This window comes from Lampris incognitus, chromosome 17 (assembly GCF_029633865.1).
Source record: "Lampris incognitus isolate fLamInc1 chromosome 17, fLamInc1.hap2, whole genome shotgun sequence".
NCBI classification, from domain to species: Eukaryota; Metazoa; Chordata; class Actinopteri; order Lampriformes; family Lampridae; genus Lampris; species Lampris incognitus.
Window position 1 is genome coordinate 36,436,228 of NC_079227.1, and position 24,375 is coordinate 36,460,602.

Consider the following 24,375-nt stretch of genomic DNA (forward strand, 5'->3'; position numbering starts at 1 on the left):
AGAAAAAAAACTTGTCAACAAAGGATACATATTGAGAGACCTTCGATTGCTTACAGGGTGAAACAGTACATTTGTTCTGGCTTTGTAAAAACACATCCTCCATGCTACATGTATGTTCTGCTACGCTGCCCGCAGCTCTCACCTTTGACCCAGAAGTGTTTGACAGAGAAGACGTCCTCCATCTCTGGTATGTCGGTTCTGCGGTCAAACTTTTTCTGGGCCCTATTCCACTGGTAGACGACAGGCCGCTGGGAGCTACTGGACAAGATCAGATGGGGTTTGTGGGCGATCTCTAGATATTCCACATCCGTGTCTCGGTACCATGGGTGGAGTGACTGGTGGGAGTAGAATCCATTGCCGTTCCACTTGTACACTGTGGTGGAGCCGGCCTATGGGAAGACAGCACACACAGTCAGGTCAAATCCCATCAAGTTAGATTTACTTGAAATAAATCCGAGTAAAATAAAATGCCCCTTAGCAATAGGCAGCCTTGAAACCTTGGCAACACAGCAAGCAAGAACAAAAACTAAATGAAATAATGCATGAATGTAAACAAATGAGGCTTCCACATCTGGTGTGGGAAGATGGCGGCGTGAATTAACGTTTGCAGTGGCCTGACCCAGTACCGTCCATGCAGTGACTTTGTCCACGTCTGCATCTAGATTTTGTCTTCGTTTGATGGCTGGGAGAGCTGGCACTGGATCAGCTGGGAGAGCTTGGTCAGCTGCATCCTGTGAGCCCAGGGACCATGGCCTTGCCCGGAGCTGCGACCGAGGAGGAAACACCGAGAGCAGTCTGACAGGATGCGGAAGCTAACTGCTAGCCCATGCAGACCGGCAATTCCAATAACACAGGGCGGTCTGGCGGCGACCTCACCTGGCGTTGACTCTGGTGTTTTTGATGTCATCGTGTGGAGTGTGGGAGGTGTATCGAGGGTGTCTGACTGGGAGAGCTGGTGCTGGATTGGCCGGGAGAGCTTGGTCTGGTGGGCCCAGGGACCATGGCCCCTGCCTGGGGCAGCACCCGAAGAGGAAGCACTGAGGGTGGTCTGACAGGATGTGGAAACGGGGCAGGCTAAGCTAGCTGCTAGCCCATGCAGACCGGAAGTTCCGACAATCATCATGGCTAGCGTTCATTCCCTTGGACAGTGATTTATTTGTTAAGCTTGAATATGTGTTAGTTTGGATATGTGTGTTCTTGTAGTTTTTGGATGTGTTTTTGTCTTTGTGTTGTACCGCTGTGGGCTGAGGGGTACATTTCATGTACGCAAGTACATGAAATGGAATGACAAAGTGTTCCTGATTCTGATTCCTGAAAGGAAAGAAATGGCTTGCATGGACTGAACTAAAGTGCATGTGGAAGTTGTTACAATGTACAATTTGTCCTCACATTCTTGCATTTTTGCTTTGGCACACAGATCCTTTGTCACGAGTCTCGTTCTACACATGGAAAGTAACACCTAATGCTATGATTTTCATGGCCTCAGCCAGAACTTCCAGTTCCTCCTAGCTCTCTCCCCCGGCTGTGTGTCCCTGCACAGGAACTACACCTCCACATCCTCCTGTCTGCTCACAAGTCATCTGCTGCCAACTGTTCTCTCCAAAACTCCTGCCACCGCCATCATCATCATTATTATCATCAGCGGTTACTCGCAGTCGAGTATGACTGTTCCCTTTCTAGGGTCCTTTTGGGTCTTCAGGTGGGCGTAGACCCTTGTGGGAGGAAGCATGCATGTGACAGCTTTTTACACGGGGAGGCTGATGTGCCCGCAGCCACCACACAGTCTTTGACAGGGGCCGGCCAGAGTCCAATGGCATGGAGGACCAAGACGAATGGGGACCACCCTCTGTTGCAGCCTTCATTCGCTTTCACTGGCTGGCATCTTCCGCTAGTTCCGCCATTGGGATCTTTGTTGGATTGCGCTTTGTCTGGAACCTCCTCCTTCACCTATCCGCCTTGGGTGATCCTACCAAGAGCCAAGCTACAGATGGCATAGCTCTTGGGCTCATTAGTACACGCAAGCTTCTCCACCATGGCAAGGTGACGATCCAGGAGAAAACTCCTGCCACACCCACCTGCGCGCCCTCTGCACCACTCATCAGCCAGTCACCTGTCAGGCTGCCAGTTCTGCCACACAACTCTTGCCTATTTCCTCATTAGTCTCCATTGTATATATACCAGTTAATTCACCTCTCTCATTTATCAGATATTACTTGTATTTGAAATACCTATTTCAATTACTTTTGAGGATTTTATATTTGGTATTTGACAGGGCTGAAAAAACAAATTTTGTATTTTCAAAATACTCAAAATACTTTATCCACAATTCATAAAACATAAAAAAATCGTGTAAATAAATGAAGAAAAATATACTTAGACACTGATTTTTTTTTAAGGCCACACTACTCAGTATTTTCGTAAACAAGTTCATCTTCTGTGAAGTTCTCCCACCCCTTCAAGCAAGCCATCACGTGCTTCCCACCTCAACCAATGTAGTGGGCTGTCTGTCAAGGTAAACATTTTATCTGAACTGAAAAAACTATATGATATATGGCTTGCTTTTTAGAATGTACACATGTTGAACACCATGGGTAAAGGCTATAAAAACAATCGATACATGTGGCCTGATGGCTACAGAAGTGACTGACTTAGCTAGCTGGCTAGGGATGGAAGTGGCAGCTGGGCTGTCTGTGGCAGGGTAATACAGTATAAACAAACTTGTATTGGTAACTGTAGCTTGCAAGTTAAGAATAAAGTTTTGTTAGCAGTTGTGTTGAAGAGCAAGGACTTAGCCATCTGGCTAGGTATATCGTCATCGCTCTCATCTCATCATCAGCCACTTCTCTGGGGTCGGGTCGTGGTGGCAGCAAGCTAAGTAGGGCACTCCAGTTGTCCCCTTCCCCAGCAACGCCCTCCAGCTCCTCCTGGGGGATCCCAAGGCGTTCCCAGGCCAGATGGGACATGTAGTCCCTCCAGCGAATTCTGGGTCTACCCTCCAAAGGAAGGTGCCCAGGAGGCATCCTAATCAGATGCCCGAACCACCTCAACTGGCTCCTTTCAACGTGGAGGAGCAGCGGCTCTACTCCGAGCTTCCTCCGGATGTTCGAGCTCCTCACCCTATCACTAAGGCTGAGCCCAGACACCCTACGGAGGAAACTAATTTCAGCCGCTTCCATCCGCGATCTCACCCTTTCGGTCACTACCCAAAGCTCATGACCATAGGTGAGGGTTGTAATGAAGATTGACTGGTAAATTGAGAGCTTTGCTTTCTGGCTCAGCTCCTTCTTCACCACAACGGTCCAGTACAACGTCCGCATCACTGCTGATGGTGCACCAATCCGCCTGTTAATCTCCCACTCCATCTTACCCTCACTCGTGAACAAGATCCCGAGATACTTGAACTCCTTCACTTGAGGCAACAACTCATCCACAACCCGGAGGGAGCAATCCACCATTTTCCGGTAGAGAACCATGGCCTCAGACTTGGAGGTGCTGACTCTTATCCCGGCCATTTCACTCTCAGCTGCAACCCCCCCCCCAAGTGTGTGCTCGAGGTCATGAAATGATGAAGCCAACAAAACCACATCACCTGCGAAGAGCAGAGATGCAATTCTGAGGTTCCCAAAACGGACACACTCCTCACCTTGGCTGTGCCTTAAGATCCTGTCCATGAATATCACAAATGGAATCGGAGACTTTGTGTCGAGAATAGGGACACGGTTCTCACTTTTGTTGTACAAGGACCAGATGGCTTGTAGCAACTGTGCCCCAGTATCCCAAACTCCCGCAGTACCCCCCCCCCAGGGTACCCTGGGGTACACAGTCGTAACCCTTCTCCAAGTCCACAAAACACATGTAGACTGGCTGGTCAAACTCCCATGCCTCCCTCAGCACTTCCACAAGGGTAAAGAGTAATTCGTTGTTCCACGGCCAGGAAGGTTTGACAATCGGTCGGAGCTTCTTTTCCAACACCCTAGAGCAGACTTGCCCAGGGAGGCTGAGCAGTGTGATGCCCCGATAATTGGCTCACACCCTCCAGTCCCCTTTTTTGAACATGGGAACCACCACCCCAGTCTGCCACTCCACAGGCACTGTCCCCGACCTCCACACGACACTGAAGAGGCGTGTCAGCCAAGACAAGTCCAACAATGTCCAGAGCCTTCAGCATCTCAGGGCAAATCTCATCCACACCCGGCGCCTTGACACCGAGGAGCTTTTTAACTATCTCAGAGACCTCTGCCAGGGATAGGGGTTGGGCTTCCCCCGAGTCTTCAGACTCTACCTCCTCCACTGAGGACATGTTAGCCGGGTTCAGGAGCGCCTCAAAGTGTTCTTTCTACCACCTAACAAAATCCTCAGTCCGAGTCAGCAGTTCCCTTCCCCAGCTGAACACAGCCTGAGTCAAGCCCTGCTTCCCCTCCCTGAGTCACTGGATGGTTTGACAGAACTTCCTTGAGGCCAACCGAAAGTCCTCCTCCATAGCCTCGCCGAATTACTCCCACACCTGAGTTTTTGCTTCCGTGACCACCGAAGCCACAGCCCTTCTGGCCTCCCGGCACCTGTTTGCTGCTTCAGGAGACTCCTGGGCCAACCAAGCCCGAAAGGTCTCGTTCTTCAGTCTGACAGCTTCCCTCACCGCTGGTGTCCACCAGCAGGTTCTTATGTTGGGGAGGGGCCAGACTAAGAGTGAGTCCCGAGAAAACCCAATGAATTTATAAAAGCAGAGCTACAGCACCTCGACTGGAAAAGGGAAACTGGGGCCACCTCCTGGAGGCAGATCTGGGAAAGGAGCTCACCAGCGAGCATCTGGTGGCCAGGCCTTGGCCTATGGGGCTCGGTTGGGCTCAGCCTGAAAAAACAACAAGGAACCACCACCCCGTGGACCCATCACCCGTAGGGATGAGCATTGGTGTAGGGTGCAATGCAGGCCGGGCGGCAGGCAAAGGTGGAGACCGGGATGTGCCGACATCCGGCATCACAGACTGACCCTCAGGACGTGGAATGTCACCTCTCTGGCAGGGATGGAGTCTGATCTGGTGCGAGAGGTGGTGCAGTACCAATTAGATATAGCTTGGCTCACCTCCACACAAAGCATGGGTTCTTGTACCAAATTCCTGGAGAGGTATATCGTCATGCCTTGCTAATATGGATGAAAGAACGCCACCCTAATCTTAACCTATCTAAGACTGAGCTCCTTGTCATTCTAGCAAGTCCATCCTTACAACAACAGCTCAATATCCAGCTTGGGTCAACCCAACTCATGCCCACAAAGTCTGCCTGACACGTGGGTGTCATGATTGGTGAACAACTAACCTTTAAGGTTCACATGGCCTCGATTGCTCGGTCGTGCCGATTTGCCCTGCACAACATTAGGAAAATTAGATCCTTCTTGTCTGAGCATGCAGCACAACTCCTAGTACAGGCTCTTGTTATATCACGCATTGACTACTGCAACTCCTGTCTCCCTGCATGCACTTTCAAACCTCTGCAAATGATCCAGAACATGGCAGTGTGTCTGGTCTTCAACCAACCCAAATCAGCACATGTCCATCCGCTGTTCATATCCCTCCACTGGCTCCCAGTTGCTGCCCGCATCAAATTCAAAACCTTAATGCTGGCTTACAAAACAGCAACTAAAACGGCTCCCGCCGACCTGAACTCCCTCATTCAGGTCTACACTCAGTCTTGCTCACTACACTCTGCCAATGAAAGGTGCCTGGCACTTCCGCTACAACGGGGCCCTAAATCCCTAGCCAGACTCATCTCTTCTGTAGTTCCCCGGTGGTGGAACACTCCATTCGATCCGCTGAGTCCCTCTCCATCTTTAAGAAGAAGCTAAAGATCCAGCACTTTTACAAACGCCTCCAAACTTGATGTATTAATAAAAATACAAAAAAAAGCTTCGATGCGCCCTATGCATTACCTCTGTGTGCTGTCTGTTGACACCTACGTATATCCTATTGGACTTGAACCTAGTGAACCCTTTTTGGCACTTACTTATGTTGTTGTCTCCTGACTACATCCTTGCTTGTGTTGTATTAACTCTCAGATGTACGTAGCTTTGAACAAAAGCGTCTGCTAAATGAGTGTGTAACATTGTAACATATTAGATTAGCTTCGCCAACCTTGGTCCACTGTTCACCCGGGGCCAGAGTCTCCAAAATAGAAGATAATCTTAGGGTGCTGGCATCATGGAGGGAGAATCAGGGATTCCAGGCACACAGTACCACTACTTTCAGCAACACTGTTATTCATGTCGGCATCAATAATGCTAGAATGAAGCAAACTGAGATCACAAAAGCTAGCCCAGTCATGATGCTCGAGTTTGCTAGAAAGATGTGTCGGCATCGATTAATTGTCTCTGGTCCCTTACCCGTGAGGGGTAATGATGAGGTGCACAGTAGGCTCACATTCAATGAACCGCTCTGGCTTGTTACTGTAATGAGTAGGGATTCGACTTTGTTGATAACTGGCCTTCTTTCCTGGGCCACCCCTACCTGCTGAAAGTGGGCAGCATTCACCCTACAGGGGATGGCACACCTCTTTTGTCTAGCAATATAGATAGCTACCTACGTTTAGTTTGACACTAGGGACTTATCATTCAGCAGGTTGCAGGAGATTAGAGAGCCTGCTAGGTTTAAACCTAGTGCAGATGTGGAGTCAACTAGTTTATTTAATATATTTAGTCAGGGAATTTCTCATAATATAGATTATCAGATTGACAGTTTGATCTATAAAATTGAGACCTTCTCCCTACCTTGTTGTATTGCTCCCAAGGTCTCCTCTCCTAAATATGTGAATCACAATAATCGAATAATCATTCCTACCACTGGTGGTGGGTGAAATCTATGTTATCTAAGTCCATCTCCCTCAGCCATGAATAGACTTGGTGCAGTCCAGATTATGGTTCTTACTCACTATTTCTTGAAGAATTTGGAGAATTTGTCTCAGGTCTTGTTGCTCATTCTGATGAGATTCAAATTCTTGGTGATTTCAATATTCATCTGAATAAGGTTGCTGATCCTCTAAGTAAAGCCTTTCTGGTGCTTGTTGATACTTTTGGGGTCGCTCAGTTTGTTCAACAGTCGACTCATTGCAGTGGTAACACCCTTGATTTGGTTTTATCTAAAGGGATATCTGTTTCTGATCTGAATGTCTTGCCAACCACATCTGCTGTGTCAGATCATTTTTTCATCAAATTTGAAGCATTATTGGCCTGTCCTGTTAATGTCAGCACAGATATAACTGCCACTGGTATAATTATAACTGGCCACATCGATCCATCCACTGTAGCTGCATTTGGCCAGCAGCTGCCTGAAGTCTTGGCTCCTGTCACTGTAATGACTGACTCTTGAAAATTTCACTAGTGACTTAAACGTGGCCCTCTCTAGTCTCATTGATTCAGTTGCATCACTCACTACGAGAACTAGACAACTAAAGAGGCCGACACCCTGGTTTAACAACGAAACGCGTGCACTTAAGTGGACCTACAGGAGACTGGAACGTAAATAATGAAAATCAAAATCGGAAGTTTTTTATCTATCTTGGCATAAGAGTTTATTGAAATACAAGCATGCCTTATCTGCTGCGAAAGCGGCGTATTTATCTTGCTTAATCAGAATTAATAAAAATAACCCCAGATTTCTCTTTGACACTATCTAAACTTACTAAAAAGTAGCCGTCTATTAGTTGCTCACCATTTATGGCCCATGAGTTTCCAGACTTTTTCAAAAGCCACTTTTATTTTGTACAGGTTACAATGAAATTTGTTCTCTGCATTTCATCCATCCTATTGCATAAGAGCAGTGGGTAGCTGCAGTTCTTCAGTTCTTCTTTCCATTGCCTTGATCAGGGGCACAGACAGGAGTACTAACCCTAACATACATGTCTTTTTCGATGGTGGGAGGAAACCCATGCAGACATGTGGAAAACATGCTCCACACAGAAAGGATCTGAGACGGTCTGGGGTTCGAATCCAGGACCTTCTTGCTGTGAGGCAACCGTGCTAACCACTGGGCCACCGTGCCACCCGGTGCAATAAGGTTGATGAGATCATAAACAAAATTAGTTGCTCAACTCCAGCTACTACTTCAGAGCCTACTTTACCAAATTCATATCTGTACAATGAGTCCCTGTTAGTCCCTGTTATTACAGCTTTTGAGACTATCTCTCTTGACTCTTTGACTAAGCTCACGTCAGCTTCTAGCCCAACTACTTGCCTACTTGACCCCTTACTAGCAAAACTTTTTAAAGACTCTGGCCTTTCCTGGGACCTACAGTGCTAGACATTGTTAATTTATCACTTACTACTGGCACTGTTACCAGCAGGTTTAAGACAGCTGTGGTTAAACCTCTACTTAGAAAAAACACACACTTTGATCCAGGGTCTCTTAATAACTGTCGATCAGTCTCTTATCTTCCATTCTTTTCTGAAGTACTAGTGAGAGTTGTGTATCAAGAACTTTCGACCCTTATAGAAGAAAACTACCTATATGAACCTTTTCAATCGGCTTTCAGGGCCTGTCACTCCACTGAAACGGCTCTGACCAGAGTGGTGGATGATCTTCTACTACCTATCGACTCTGATTTCCTAAATTTCTTTCTAATTTCCCCTTTTTCTCCCAATTTAGTGGCCAATCGCTCCCTATTCTAGTTCAAACCCCCACCCTCGTACTGCATGCGTTCGCCAACTGCATCTCTCCGGCCGGCAGTCTGGAAGGAGACACCTCGCCACTTCCGGGACAAGGCGACTCCAGGCCGAATCACTGCCCCCCCCCCACCCCACCCCACACCACACCACACCACACACACAGAGAGACGCGTTCATGTGACGAACACAAGCCGACTCCGCCCCCCTCCCGAAGACAGCGCTGCCAATTATTGCTGCTTCATCGAGTCCGGCCATAGTCGGATCTGATGAGACCGAGGCGCGAACCCCGGTCCCCAGTGGGCAACTGCATCGACACAAAGCCGATGCTTAGACCGCTACACCACCGCAGACCCACTGCTTCCACTTCTGTGCTTCCACTTCTGTGCTTCTACTGCTGGATCTCAGTGCAGCCCTTGACACCATTGATCACTGTATACTATTAAACAGAATGAATTGTACATTTGGTGTCTCTGGTTTAGCTCGCTCTTGAGTTAAGTCCTATTTATCGGAAAGAACACACTGTCATGGTAGTCCCTCGAGAAAACGTCGAAAAGGCAGGGGTATTGTTGCCACTGCTCAACGAATGTTTCCTCAGTTTCGTCATTCCACCTGACAGCAGCAGCAGCAGCAACAGCATCCCTCTTTCTCCTTGCCATGTTTACATATGTGCACCAGAGGTCACTCTATCATCCTGTTGGTCAATGTCAAGGAACACATCGTAGGAGTTGTAAGACTAGGTAGGAAAATACAAAAAAATGGTTGGGGTGTCGTGGGGCGTCCCAGACACCACATCGCTGTTCTTCGATTATGTCACACTACACAGAATAAAGACGCCCGTTCATTGATCCCGACCGTCATAATCGAGCCCGACGCTGGAAATTTGTCGGCGACGACAAAATCGTGTCCAAATCAGGCTGAATTCCTGTTTTGTGACCCCAGCATCAGCTATCTGAATAGACACGAGGCTTTCACCGCGACAATGGGAGAGAGGTGGGCCAGCAGTGGGTGGGCCCTCTGCTGGCAGACCACTGCCAGCAGAGCCAGCCCCGACCGTCAATGATCGTCTGTCTCCAGCTTAAACACCAGCGATGTAACTCCACAGGTTCCTGTCTCTTCTGTGGCCAGCCTGGGCATTTCATCACCACCTGTTTGCTAAAAGGAAGCGCTCGCCAGCAGATCGGGAGTTAAAGGTGAGCATCCTCCCCCTGTCTGAACCTCCCATAAGATGTCCTCTCTTAACAGCTCCCCTACAGTGGAAGAACACCTAGAGCTAGCTATGCTGCCAGACTCCGGAGCAGATGAGAGCATAATCATCACAGCACTGGCCAGACAGATTGGCATCCCCACACACAAGCTACTCCAGGGCCTGCAAGCCAGTGCCGTCAACGGGAAGCCACTTGCCAAGGTAAAGCGCATCACTAAGCTTGTCACCCACTCATTTCTGGCAGTCACTGTGAGCGTATTGCTCTACACCTGATTGACACTCCTCAGGTTCCCATCATTCTTGGCTACCCCTGGCTTGTAAGAAACAACTCTCAAATAGACTGGGCTGAGAATACTATTCTTGGATTGAGTCCTTACTGTCTGTCTCAGTGTCTCTCCTCAGCCCTGGAACTTAGGAGTTCAATCGAGCCCGAGGACGAGTTCTCTGACCTGTCTGCTGTCCCCACAAAGTATCTGGACCTGAAAACCTGTATTTATCAAGTCAAGGGCCACCTCATTTCCTCCTCACCACCCGTATACGATTGTGCCATTGAGCCATTGCCAAGAGCTGCCCCCCCCCCCCAGGGGAGGCTCTACTCTCTGATGAGTCCAGAAACGGAGGCCATGAAAAAGTATATTGCTGATGCCCTGGCTGCTGGCATCATTTGTCCTTCTTCCTCTCCAGCTTGTGTTGGCATCTTCTTTGTGGAGAAGAAAGAAAAGCCACCCTTGCATTGACTACCAACACCTGAATGACATCACCATTAAGAACTGCTACCCGTTGCCAGTAATCACTTCTGCGTTTGAAAACTTGCTGGGGGAAACCATTTTTACCAAGCTGGACCTTCGGAATGCCTATCATCTAGTCCGTATACGTGAAGGTGATGAGTAGAAGATGGCATTTGACACTCCCAGTGGTCAATATTAGCACCTGATAATGGCTTTCAGTTTGACTAATGCAGCTGTTGTCTTTCGGGCTCTGGTCAACAATGTGCTGGGTGACATGGTCAATAAGTTCATCTACAGTGGTACTTGAAAGTTTGTGAACCCTTTAGAATTTTCTATATTTCTGCATAAATATGACCTAAAACATCATCAGATTTTCACACAAGTCCTAAAAGTAGATAAAGAGAATCCAATTAAACAAATGAGACAAAATGTTATACTTCGTCATTTATTTATTGAAGAAAACGATCCAATATTACATATCTGTGAGTGGCAAAAGTATGTGAACCTTTGTTTTCAGTATCTGATGTGACCCCCCTTGTGCAGCAATAACTGCAACTAAACGTTTCTGGTAACTGTGGATCAGTCCTACACATCGGCTTGGAGGAATTTTAGCCCATTCCTCCATACAGAGCAGCTTCAACAGTGGGATGCTGGTGGGTTTCCTCACATGGTCTGCTCGCTTCAGGTCCTTCTATAACATTTGGATTGGATTAAGGTCGGGACTTTGACTTGGCCATTCCAATACATTAACTTTATTCTTCTTTAACCATTCTTTGGTAGAACGACTTGTGTGCTTAGGGTCGTTGTCTTGCTGCATGACCCACGTTCTCTTGAGATTCAGTTCACGGGCAGATGTCCTGACATTTCCCTGAAAGATTCGCTGGTATAATTCAGAATTCATTGTGTAACCCACTCAAAAATAATCTACAAGCAGGGTTAGGTTATTTACAGTCTAATTTCCCATTTCTAGGTATATTTTAATTATATGTTTCACCTGCATATTATTTTAGCCCAGCAGAGGGCAGTAGTGGTGCTGCAGATAGAGAAACCTACTGCAACGTTTCTCAGGGAGAGGAAGAGCGAAGTCGGAAAGCAGCGGGGAGTGGTAAGATGAAGTTGAAACGCGAGCTCAAAGAAAAAACGGAATTAAAGAAATAGTTCGAGGGTTTTCTCTACAGAACCCACCTCTAAGCAGGTAACAAACAGAACGGGGTTGACACTCTGACGGGGATTTTCGAGAATTGTATTCTTTTCTCCGGTTGGTTTTTTTTTCTTGAGATGATTTGGGACAGTCCACTGGACAGATCGCCAAGGGACCCGCGGCTGACGAGCAGAGGGCGGGAAGGGGAACTGCTCGCCAGCAACCGGAAGTGTGCTGCTCCACGTGTCTTCATTTCATCGGGCGGATAAGCGCTGATGTCTCGCCACACTTAATACAAAAACATACCACCCGGGGAGATGAGCATTGTTTACTTTTATTTTTTGGGGGGCTATTTCGCCAGAGCTCTGAAAGGTTTTTTTCATTTTCTATTTTGTGTTTAATGTTACAGTAAAATAAATGCCGGCCATTTGAGTAAAACGTAATGGGTGTTTTGGTGTTTTCATTCCTCTACTCCTATTTGAAAAGTACCTTAAACAAGCACTTGCAGTTTATTGTAAACCTATCAAGTGCCCACCTTACAATTGTTCCATCAATGATGGCAAGCCGTCCTGGCCCAGATGCAGCAAAACAGGCCCAAACCATGATACCACCACCACCACGTTTCACAGATGGGATAAGTTCTTATGCTCGAATGTAGTGTTTTGCTTTCTCCAAACATAACGCTTCTCATTTAAACAAAAAAAGTTCTATTTTGGTCTCATCCATTCACACAACATTTTTCCAATAGCCTTCTGGCTTGTCCACGTGATCTTTAGGAAACTGCAGACAGGCAGCAATGCTCTTTTTGGAGAGCAGTGGCTTTCTCCTTGCAACCCTGCCATGCACACCATTGTTGCTCAGTGTTCTCCCGATGGTGGACTCGTGAACATTACCATTAGCCAATGTGAGAGAGGCCTTTAGTTGCTTAGACGCTACCCTGGATTCCTTTGTAACCTGGCCAACTATTACACGCCTTGCTCTTGGAGGGATCTTTGATGGTCGACCACTCCTGGGGAGGGTAACAATGGACTTGAATTTCCTCCATTCGTACGCAATCTGTCTGACTGTGGATTGGTGGAGTCCAAACACTTTAGAGATGGTTTTGTAACCTTTTCCAGCCTGATGAGCATCAACAACGCTTTTTTCTGAGGTCGTCAGAAATCTCCTTTGTTCTTGCCATGATACACTTCCACAAACGTGTTGTGAAGATCAGATATGTAATATTGGATCATTTTAAATAAATAAATGACCAAGTAGAATATTTTTGTCTCATTTGTTTAATTGGGTTCTCTTTATCTACTTTTAGAACTTGTGTGAAAATCTGATGATGTTTTAGATCATATTTATGCAGAAATATAGAAAATTCTAAAGGGTTCACAAACTTTCAAGCACCACTGTACATGTACCTTGACGACATCCTGATTTTCTCCAGGTCCCTCCAAGAACATGTGCAACATGTTCGATGCATTTTTCAACAGCTGTTGGAGAATCAGTTGTTTATCAAGGCAGAAAAATGTGAATTTCACTATGACACAGTTTCTTTCTTGGGTTTTGTAATGTCAGCAGAAAGACTGGGGATGGATCTTGCCGAAGTAAAAGCAGTATTAGAGTGGCCTCAGCTGACCACCCAGAAGGAGGTTTTTAGGGTTTGCAAACTTCTGCCGAAAGTTCATCTGCAGCATACAGCATCATAGCTGGAGGAATGGAGACATTGGTTGGAGGGGGCAGAGAACACTGTCTAGAACGACCACAAGAATCTGGAGTACGTCAAAACAGCCAAGCATCCCAACTCCAGGCAAGGAAGGTGGGCCCTCTTTTTCTCACGTTTCAATTTAACCCTCTCTTACCATCTAGGGTCCAGAAACGTGAAGCCAGATGCCTTAGCTTGCCAGTTTCTCAAAGATGATGCTCCCACAGAACCAGAAACCATCCTACCCAGACAGTGCCTTGTCGCTACCACCCTGTATGATGTTGAGCAGACAGTTCAAGAGGCCCTCCCTCAACACCCGATTCCAGCGATGATCCTGCAGGAAGATTATTCATACCTGTGCCTGTTTGTTCTTAGGTTCTGCAGTGGGCCCACTCTTCCAAACTTGCCTCCCACCCTGGGGTCCAATGCGCTCTGGTCTGAGGTTTTGGTGGCCCAGCATGCACAAGGATGTATTGGAGTTTGTGGACGCCTGCACCAACTGCATCCAAGGGAAGACGCTAAACCGGCCATCAGCTGGTCTACTACGCTCCCTGCCCATTTCTCAATACCATTGGTCTCACATCACCTTAGACTTCATTACTGGACTCCTTGATTCTGAAGGAAATACTGTAGCCCTGACCGTGGTAGATCGATTTTCTAAGGCTGTAAACTATATTCCTTTGCCCAAACTGCCAAGCAGACAGCTCAGCTTATGTTTAATCATGTGTTCAAGATTCATGGTCTGCCCACCCCAGTTGTCTCTGACAAGGGGCCACAATTTACCTCTCACTTTTGGAAGGCTTTCTGTACCCTTATAGGTACCACGGTCCAACTGTCATTGGGATTCCATCCACAGACCAGTGGACAAACCGCCAGCACCTGGAAACTGCCCTTCACTCCATGACCAGTCAGAACTCCTCTGCCTGGAGTCAACTAATCCCTTGGGTTGAGTATACTCATGCCCATTCCCAGTGTGTTATGTTATCAACATCCCCTGTTCCCTTCACAAGAGGAGGAGACCTTTGTGCCCTCTGCGTCCACAGATGTCACCAGACTTGGTGATGTGCCCAAGCCCAGCTCCTGGTCACCTCAGCCCGGCAGACCATCTGGCGGACTGCCCAGTATCAAGTCGAACAGAGGGTCTGGCTTTCTGAAAGGGACCTGCCCCTTTGGTTCATCTCCAAGAAGCTCGCACTCATGGGCCCATTTCCTGTGTCAAAATGTATTAATCCCTCTGCGGTCCATTTGAAACTACCCAGAACTCATCAGAGAACCCATCCTATCTTCCACGTCTCATGCATTAAACCTGTACGCACCAGTACGCTCACCTCTCCCGTGAAACCTCCTCCTCCTCTCCGGCTTATCGACGGTGCCAATGGTCAAGAAGCTCTTGTGGACTGGGAGGGCTATGGCCCGGAAGAGAGGTGTTGGGTTCCAGCCAGAGACATCTTGGACCCAACCCTCATCAGGGACTTTCACCATGTTCAGCCAGACCAGCCCAGGAGGATGCCTGGGGGCATCCGCAGAGGGGGGTACTGTCATGGACGTAATCTCCAGTTCTCCCTAGCTCCCTCCCCCTGCTCTGTGTCCCTGCACAGGAACCATACCTCCACACCCACCTGTCTGCTCACCGGTCATCTGCTGCCAACTATTCCCCCCAAAACTCCTGCCATACCTACCTGCATGTTCTCTGTACTACTCATCAGCCAATCACCTGTCAGTCTGCCAGTTCTGCCACACACATTGCCTCTTTTGTCATTAGTCTCTCTAGTATACATACATACCAGTTAGCTCACCTCTGTTGTTTGCCAGATCGTAAGTTGCGCTCCTGCCAGCTTTCCTATCCCGCCCCATCTGTTCTGTTCTGTTCTGCCTGGCTTTTCCTCGTGCCTGTAAGTGACCTTGGATTCTGCCTTATGATTCTCTTCCTCTTCCTAGTTGGACTGACTTTTGGTTTTGGACGTTGGAACTAACTGCGGTATTAACTGCCTAATGCTTTCGGTAAAGTTACTGCTCTCACTCCTACCTCTGGTTTGTGATTCTGCATTTGAGTCCTTCCTGACCAATGACATTGATAGAACTGGTTGTTGTTTCATATTCATACACTGCAACCTATCTAACACAGCTCACCTACAAAAACACCTTTTGTATTAAATACAACCAGTTTTGTTTTTTTTAGATCGGCGTCGTCTTGATCAAATAATACAGATTGCAGAAGTACCTATTACAGAAGCCATACCAGTTCCATATCAAAGACATTCCGAATGCACTACTATAATCCAAGCCAATAGGAAAAAGCTGGCAGTGTCATTACAAGTTAAATGCAGGGTTGCGGGTGATAATTTACTTGATGATTTATTTCAGAACTGTCACATATCAGACTGTCCACGTACGCTATAGGATCAAGCCAGGCCGACTGCTTGCAATAAATGCAAAGTGCCTGCTGGTAGCCAGTGCAAGCCAGTTAGACTGCAAGTTGTAAAAACGAGATAAATGGGAAATGATCATCAGATCAGAATGGATAAATCTCTTTTGGTACTTCTAAAATAACCATAATCGAACTATCCAAATTCACAGGAATGATTTAAGTATCTCAGAAATCATGAAAGTAATGGACAAAGGAAAAGCAACCAGCCTTGGAGCTGTCAGCAATGACGAAGAAAGACTCCCCATCGACCATAAACGTCTCGATGTCATTGGGTTTGCGGATCTTCAGGATGTCGATGTCCTGGATCTTGATGAACTTGCTGGCGGAGGTGTCGCGCTTGTAAATGTGCGAGCCCCCGAACAGCTGGGCCACGATAACGAAGAGGAGGTTGTCAATCACCATGGGTTTGCAGACTACAGTGGAAGTGCCTGAACAAGAAGGAAGGTGAGTTGAGAAAGAGAGAGGAAGAGATAGAAGACATGGATAAAGGAAAAAGTTTAAATGACCATTATTGACTTTGAGCATACCCATTAAAGGTACCTGAGGAATGGTGAAGGAAGACACGGGTTTTAGCTATTTCATTTTACTAGATTAACATCTTGTTCTGCAAGAAAATGATGGCAAGCCTTTCAGAAACAACGAAGGGAAGAGGAACAATGCTTGGAAGTATATTTTGCTGTTGTGTTGCAGATAAATGAGCTTGTTTTAATGTCTAACTCACTTTCGATGGTGTCATAGGTTCTGAAGGTCATCTCAACATGATCCCATTCCAGGAAGCTGCAGGTCCCAGCAAATGGTTGGGCAAACACAACAAACTTATCGATACCAAAGGTGAAGGCCTCCACAGATATAGACTCAAACTTAAGTGACTGATATGACGCAAACTCTGGAACACAAAAAAATACATACAACAGAAATCAGGAACACAGTATCACAAATAAGTGTGTGTGTGCAGTACATTACACATTGTGTTGTATATACGTATGTGTGTATAGATTATGCATGTCTACCAACAAAACAACTGATCACAAAACTGTGGAAATATGTAATGTGCTGGAGCTGGACCAAACTTTGATCCACTTGATTTCTTGATTCCTGCCTGAGTCATCTTTTGTAATATCATAAACTACAAAGTCAAACCAGTCATCTCAGTTTTGTTGTATCAGGACTTTCCACAAATTACTACCCCGACTGCTAGTGCTTTATACTCAAAGTTGACGTCTTTTTCTTTTTTTCTTTTAATAATCTTACTCCACTGGTCCTCCAGGAACTGGGTCAAAATTGTCAGCATGAATAAGCATTAGGGCATCCAAGGGAAGAGATTAACATTCTGCTGGGATTATAACGGTTCATAAATAATTACTTTTGGCAAGCTAAACAGTCAGGCAGTGACCTACCCAGCAGATTAGCCAGCATGTGCAGCATATGAGCCAGAATAGTAGCCAGTATATTAGCCAGTATATTAATATGCTGGCTAAGTAGTATACAGGCCAGTGTAAAAACAACATTCAGTAAACCCGTCTGTGGTTGTGCAGTCAGTAAGAAAACTCACCGACTACATTGCATTACAGTCATTTAGCTGACGCTTTTATCCAAAGCGACTTACAATGAGTGCATCATTTAACGTAGGAAATCAGGAGAAGCTAGCTCTTGACAGTAAGCAGTCAGACAAGCTAGTCGACCAGCGGGGCCGGTAAGCTAGGTGAGCTTGTTAGCCAAAACAAAACTTCCATGTGATTACATATGGTTAACATGTGTACCTCGTGTTATATTGCATGCAGTCATGTTATCACACGTGGAGAACATGTGTTGCGCACATTAACGTCAACATTTTGCACATTACTTCACATGAGGTTTACTTTATCGTCACACGATTTCCACACATTGCTTTTGTGATTTTACCATATCAGTTGTTCACATGGGATGTGGAATTCATGTGGATTTTCTGTAAGGCACCACCAGCTTCTCAGATTCAAACCTGAAACCCTTTCGCTTCGGCAACTGCTAAGTGATCCTGATGAGATCCAGCATGAATTCAAGGGGCTCTGGGCATAAATTAAACAAAATGCTCCAGCACGACCAGAGTACAGGATTACGTAACATGTTTTACCGAGCGCTGTAGCATGGACGGAACTAGACTCAGAGACGACTCTCCAGAGAGCGAGTGAGTGATGGAGAGAGAGAGAGAGAGTGAGAGAGATGGAGATGGAGATGGAGATGGAGATGGAGATGGAGATGACGGTACCTGCTGTGATGCAGTCGAAGGAGTGTGGTAGCAGATCGTTGATATTCTTGCCCTGGTGCATGGGTGGTCCGCTGCAGTAGATCTGGTCCAGGGTGGCGTTGGTGTTGTGCATCCACTCCACCAGCCATTTCAGCTTACAGTCACATATTAAGTTGTTGCCTCGCAGATCGCTAACCAAATGTGTGGAGTGAGTGATAGAAACAACAATTAACCCATAAACCACTTTGCAATCAACATTTTATAAGCATATGTGGATGTTACCTTGTATATCGGTTGATGGATAGATTAATAGAAACGTCAATTAACCAATTATTTGGAAAGTATAGAGTACACTTTACTAACCACCTCAGTCAGTGTAAAATGTTCCTTATAGTAGTCATTTTGTTTTCACATGACAGCTGAAGAACAAATGCTTGAATACATTTTTGCATATAGTGGCAGGTATTGTTTACATGGTTTTGGATGACAGACTGTAAATAACCGTGTCCATGGGGTGTACACTCCCGTCTCCTCTGTCTCATAGTGAGTTAGCTTGAGTGTCCTCCTCAAGGACGCCTCAGACGGACGAGAAAAGTTGTTGTTGAGGTTGAGATCCCAGTTACAATGTCATAGTTAGTGTATATTTCTTCCATCCACTTCAGCACACCGCCACGTGGTCCCTAAATACTACTGATACGAAGAACACCGTTCTCTGCCGTACCTCATAACAATCTTAATTCAGAGCAGTATTCCCTTTAACCAACAACCCCTCCATTCCACTTAGAAGAATTAAAAGTGGCATGGCACCAATTTGGCATTGCAGATAAACTCAGTTTAGGACAAGAAGGAAAATGCCGTTCTTCTTCGTTCCTGACGAAATTGCTCCTTCGTTGCAAAACCAAACGATAAGGTTTATCAAATAATCTGTGACGCCAAGCACTATTGGCTATTGTATCATGCTTCACATTTTTACCGCTCAATTTCATATTCCTCTTGCACAAATGCCAGTTTTTGTTGTTTAACTTGTTCATTTTCCTTTGTATGAATGAAGATAGCGTAACGTGCATGGATGAGCAGACACGTCGGCCGCCGGCTGACGGGTCGGTCGGACCCTTTAGTCGAGCGGTCAGCGATGTCTACATCGAATCATTTCTGACAAAATTCATGGCCAAAAACGGTGTCGACCTCTTACGTGACCTTGACCCTAATTACCTCCAAAATGTGACAAGGTCGTCTAGGGAACAATGGCCCACCTTTCCTGAAAATGTCATGTCATGTACTTGGGGCCGTTTTTCAGCAAAGTTGTAAAAAACAAGAAAAGAAACAGACAAGAGGCACGAACCCTTCAGGGAGATGTAATGAACGGATGGAGGGATGGATCAATCAATCAATCAATCAATCAATTAACCAATCAATCAAACTAAGACGTATGGGCAACATGAGCGTACTCACACTTTGGTCAGTGCATCCATGCCCTTGAAAAGGTCTTTCGGCAGCGTCTCCAGGTTGTTGTACGCCAGGCTCCTGATAGACACAGTGATACAACAGGTGTGCGGTCAACAGATGAAAACAGACAAAGAGGTACAAACTGAACTGATCAGGATTCAACACACCGGGAAGGCTGCACTGCTATCCGGGCAGCTGTATTTGAAACAGGTTGGGCATCGAGAGTGCACTGGCTTGTTAGTACTCGAGATGCTTCAATCCATTTAGGAGGAGAATTCTCGAAAGCCGCAAATGCCTTTAGGAATTTCCAGAGATGGGGACTCGAGTCGTTGCGACTTGGACTCGAGTCGAACCGTCTCGACTTGAGACTCGACTTGGACTTGGAAGTTAAAGACTCGGGGCTTGACTTGAGACATGACGACTTGAATGACTTGGGTGGGTTCATTTTGTTTTCAGTTGACAGATCCATCCATTAGCCAAGCCACTTATCCTGCTCTCAGGGTCACGGGGATGCTGGAGCCTATGCCAGCAGTCATTGGGCGGCGGGCGGGGAGACACCCTGGACAGGCCGCTAGGCCATCATGGGGCCCACACACACACATTCATACCTAGGGGCAATTTAGGACAGCCGATCCACCTGACCTACATGTCTTTGGACTGTGGGAGGAAACCGGAGAACCCGGAGGAAACCCAACACAGACACGGGGAGAACATGCAAACTCCACACAGAGGACGACCTGGGACGACCCCCTAGGTTGGACTACCCCGGGGCTCGAACCCAGGCCCTTCTTGCTGTGAGGTGACCGCGCTAACCACGTCACCACCGTGCTGCCCCCTCGAGAGTGCATTGGTTTGTTAATACTCAAGATGCTTCATACTATATTCCATTTAGGAGGAGAATTCCTGCAAGCTGCAAATGCCTTTAGGAATTCCTAATACTGGGAATACTGGGACTGGGAAGAAATCAAATAACATCAATGGATATGATCATATTAGTCATATTAGTGAGTTTCCAAAATAAACTCAGCATGGTTTGAGCCCCAATAAACATGCATTTTTATTGTTTTTACCAGGTTAACTTAGTTCAGGGTCGCTTAGGACTGGACGTCGTGCCAGCAGACATCGGGCAAAAAGGCAAAAAGAAACCCCAAGACTGCCCCACACCATTCACACCGATGGGTAATTCACACCTATTCGGAGACTCAAATTCACCCGACACGCGTGTTTTGGGAACAAGGAAGCAAGTTGGCGCGCTCGGGAACAAAGCTGAATGAAAAAGGGGAAGAACGTGCAAGCTCCGCACATCAGGACTGAAACTGAACCCCCCTCGCCGTGAAGGAACACCACAAACCGCCGTAATACATCATCAGGTACTGCGCTTCCCATACAAAGACGTTCACTAGGTTTATGTTTCTAAGGGCTTAATCAGAGCTTCTCCCCTGAGGCTGTTGGTGTGGATACTGTCCTGGGCTGCCAGCTTCCACCAGTCAGGAACAAAAACAAGTCCTGCTGAGACGCATTATCTCAGACTGGATGAAAGCTTGGCTGAATCTCAAAACAGAAGGAAAAAACAAACAAACAAACAGACAACAACGCATGAATAAAATAAACTGTCAAGCACAGTTCATGAGCCCTGCATTATTCATTTCTGAGTCAGTTTTCTGGAATGGAGGGTGGTCCGCTAGCAGTCAGTGCCAGGGTGCGCGGTGTAAACAGATGGGAAAGAAGTAGTGCATGCAAAGGCCAAGACATTTACAAGAGGACGCCGGCGTGTACCCTTTAGTATCATCTTTAATGTATAAAGTGCCTTCTTACAACAGATTAATTCCTCATTTCTTTGCAAAAAAATGTTTTCACCCTCATGTATAACAAAGAAAGCCGCACCTTAGATTGGTATTAGTAATACCTGTCTGGTGCATATGGCTGGCTGACAGTAGTGATTTAGGACACATTCTGGGTGTGTGATATGGTGGAGGGTCAAAGAACTTCCCATTAAATCTACAGCCCTGTAGATGTCACACTGGACCGCTACTACAGGATGTAGATAATGTAGATGTGATGTAGATGGAGACCACGGCCCCTGCCTGGAGCTGCGCCCATGGAGGAAACACCGCGGGCGGCCTGACAGGACGCGGAAGCGGGGCAGGCTAAGCTAACTGCTAGCCCATGCAGACCAGCAGTTCCCATAGTCATCCTGGCTGGCGATCATTCCCTTGGACAGTGATTTTTTTTGTATCGTTTGGATATATGTGTGAGTTTGGATATATGTGTTAGTTTGGATATATGTGTGTTAGTTTGGATATATGTGTTAGTTTGGATATATGTGTTAGTTTGGATATATGTGTGTTAGTTTGGATATGTGTGTTAGTTTGGATATATGTGTTAGTTTGGATATATGTGTTAGTTTGGATATATGTGTTAGTTTGGATATATGTGTTAGTTTGGATATGTGTGTTAGTTTGGATATATGTGTTAGTTTGGATATATGTGTTAGTTTGGATATATGTGTTAGTTTGGATATGTGTGTTAGTTTGGATATATGTGTGAGTTTGGATATGTGTGTTAATTTGGATATATGCGTTAATTTGGATATATGTGTTAGTTTGGATATGTGTGTTAGTTTGGATATATGTGTTAGTTTGGATATGTGTGTTAGTTTGGACATATGTGTTAGTTTGAATATATGTGTTAGTTCGGATATGTGTGTTAGTTTGAATATGTGTGTTAGTTTGGACATATGTGTTAGTTTGGATATATGTGTTAGTTTGGATATATGTGTTAGTTTGGATATATGTGTTAGTTTGGATATATGAGTTAGTTTGGATATATGAGTTAGTTTGGATATATGTGTTAGTTTGGATATATGTGTTAGTTTGGATATATGAGTTAGTTTGGATATATGTGTTAGTTTGGATATATGTGTGAGTTTGGATATATGAGTTAGTTTGGATATATGAGTTAGTTTGGATATATGTGTGTTACTTTGAATATATGTGTGAGTTTGGATATATGAGTTAGTTTGGATATATGTGTTAGTTTGAATATATGTGTGAGTTTGGATATGTGTGTTTGGATATATGTGGTAGTTTGGATATATGAGTTAGTTTGGATATATGAGTTAGTTTGGATATATGTGTTAGTTTGGATATATGTGGTAGTTTGGATATATGAGTTAGTTTGGATATATGTGTGTTAGTTTGAATATATGGGTGAGTTTGGATATATGTGTTAGTTTGGATATATGTGTTAGTTTGAATATATGTGTTAGTTTGGATATGTGTGTTAGTTTGGATATATGTGGTAGTTTGGATATATGAGTTAGTTTGGATATATGTGTGTTAGTTTGAATATATGTGTGAGTTTGGATATATGTGTTAGTTTGGATATATGAGTGAGTTTGGATATATGTGTGTTAGTTTGAATATATGTGTTAGTTTGAATATATGTGTTAGTTTGGATATATGAGTTAGTTTGGATATATGTTTTAGTTTGGATATATGAGTTAGTTTGGATATATGTGTGTTAGTTTGAATATATGTGTGAGTTTGGATATGTGTGTTAGTTTGGATATATGTGTTAGTTTGGATATATGTGTGTTAGTTTGAATATGTGTGTTAGTTTGGACATATGTGTTAGTTTGGATATATGTGTTAGTTTGGATATATGTGTGAGTTTGGATATATGAGTTAGTTTGGATATGTGTGTGTTAGTTTGAATATATGTGTGAGTTTGGATATATGTGTTAGTTTGGATATATGTGTTAGTTTGGATATATGTGTTAGTTTAGATATATGTGTTAGTTTGGATATATGTGTGAGTTTGGATATATGTGTGAGTTTGGATATATGTGTTAGTTTGGATATATGTGTTAGTTTGGATATATGTGTTAGTTTGGATATATGTGTTAGTTTGTATATATGTGTTAGTTTGGATATATGTGTTAGTTTGGATATATGTGTTAGTTTGGATATATGTGTTAGTTTATGTGTTCTTGTAGTTCTTGTAGTTTTTGGATGTGTTTTTGTCTTTGTGTTGTACCGCTGTGGGCTGGGGAAAGTGTTTCTGATTCCTGATTCCTGATGGTCTTTTTTGGTTTAACTCGACACTGTTGGTGATGAGGTACAGCTGCAGTGGAGTCTGACCACCTATTATCCCAGACATGTATTTGTCACACGTAAGAGTCGACACGTTGCTGATTCTCACCATCAAACAGAAAAAACATTGCATCTAGGATTTACCAACCGCTTTTCTAGTATCTATTGGTCAAGGTCTTCTCCGGGCTTCATCCGCCACATCTGGTCATTAGCTACAACTGTGCTTCCTCCTCAAACTTGCTACTGTGGCGCAGATGTGAAATGCAACGTGCTTTATCTTTGTTTTGTTTTGTTCTGGGTTTTGTTTTGCAGGCTGCTGACCTACAAAAGACTGCGTAGACGTGTCAGAGCGAGAGCTGCAACAGGGTCCGAGCTGAGTTTAGGGTTTCAGTGCCGTTTTTATATTTAGCCTTAACCTTCAGGCCACCCGCCATTCTCGACTATAGTCTAAGCAAGGTTTGCGATTCAGAGAGGTGTGCTTGTGTTGACAAACCACCGTGTGTGTATTGAACATTTTGCTTCCTTTCCAAATGAAACCTCGTACGGACACTGTACATGCACCCTGGCCCGTAAAAAAGGCATGTTTCGCTCTCTCCGTTTCTTACATTACCATCTGTCTGATACAGTGGCAACTGTGAGCTGTCCTTCAGCAACATGACCTGGTGGATCTGAGACCCGTGATCCTCAACCTTGGGCCTGCCTCTGAATTATACACAGCGGAACCCAGTCTCCATGTATCATTTACCTCCCCTGTACTGCCTCTATTTAGA

At 45.4% G+C, this 24,375-nt stretch overlaps 1 protein-coding gene across 2 annotated transcripts in view; it reads right to left on the reverse strand.

The window, feature by feature from the left end:
- The window catches only part of lgi1b (leucine-rich, glioma inactivated 1b), a 35,671-nt gene that overhangs the window by 730 nt on the left and 10,566 nt on the right, over positions 1–24,375 (reverse strand). For both annotated transcript variants that reach the window (XM_056297349.1, XM_056297348.1), the window contains 5 exons: positions 19,518–19,589; positions 18,087–18,256; positions 16,563–16,727; positions 16,049–16,269; positions 143–389 (listed from right to left, as the gene is read on the reverse strand). In XM_056297349.1, coding sequence (XP_056153324.1) covers positions 143–389; positions 16,049–16,269; positions 16,563–16,727; positions 18,087–18,256; positions 19,518–19,589 — 875 coding nt within the window. The remainder of the gene's footprint in view (positions 1–142; positions 390–16,048; positions 16,270–16,562; positions 16,728–18,086; positions 18,257–19,517; positions 19,590–24,375) is intronic.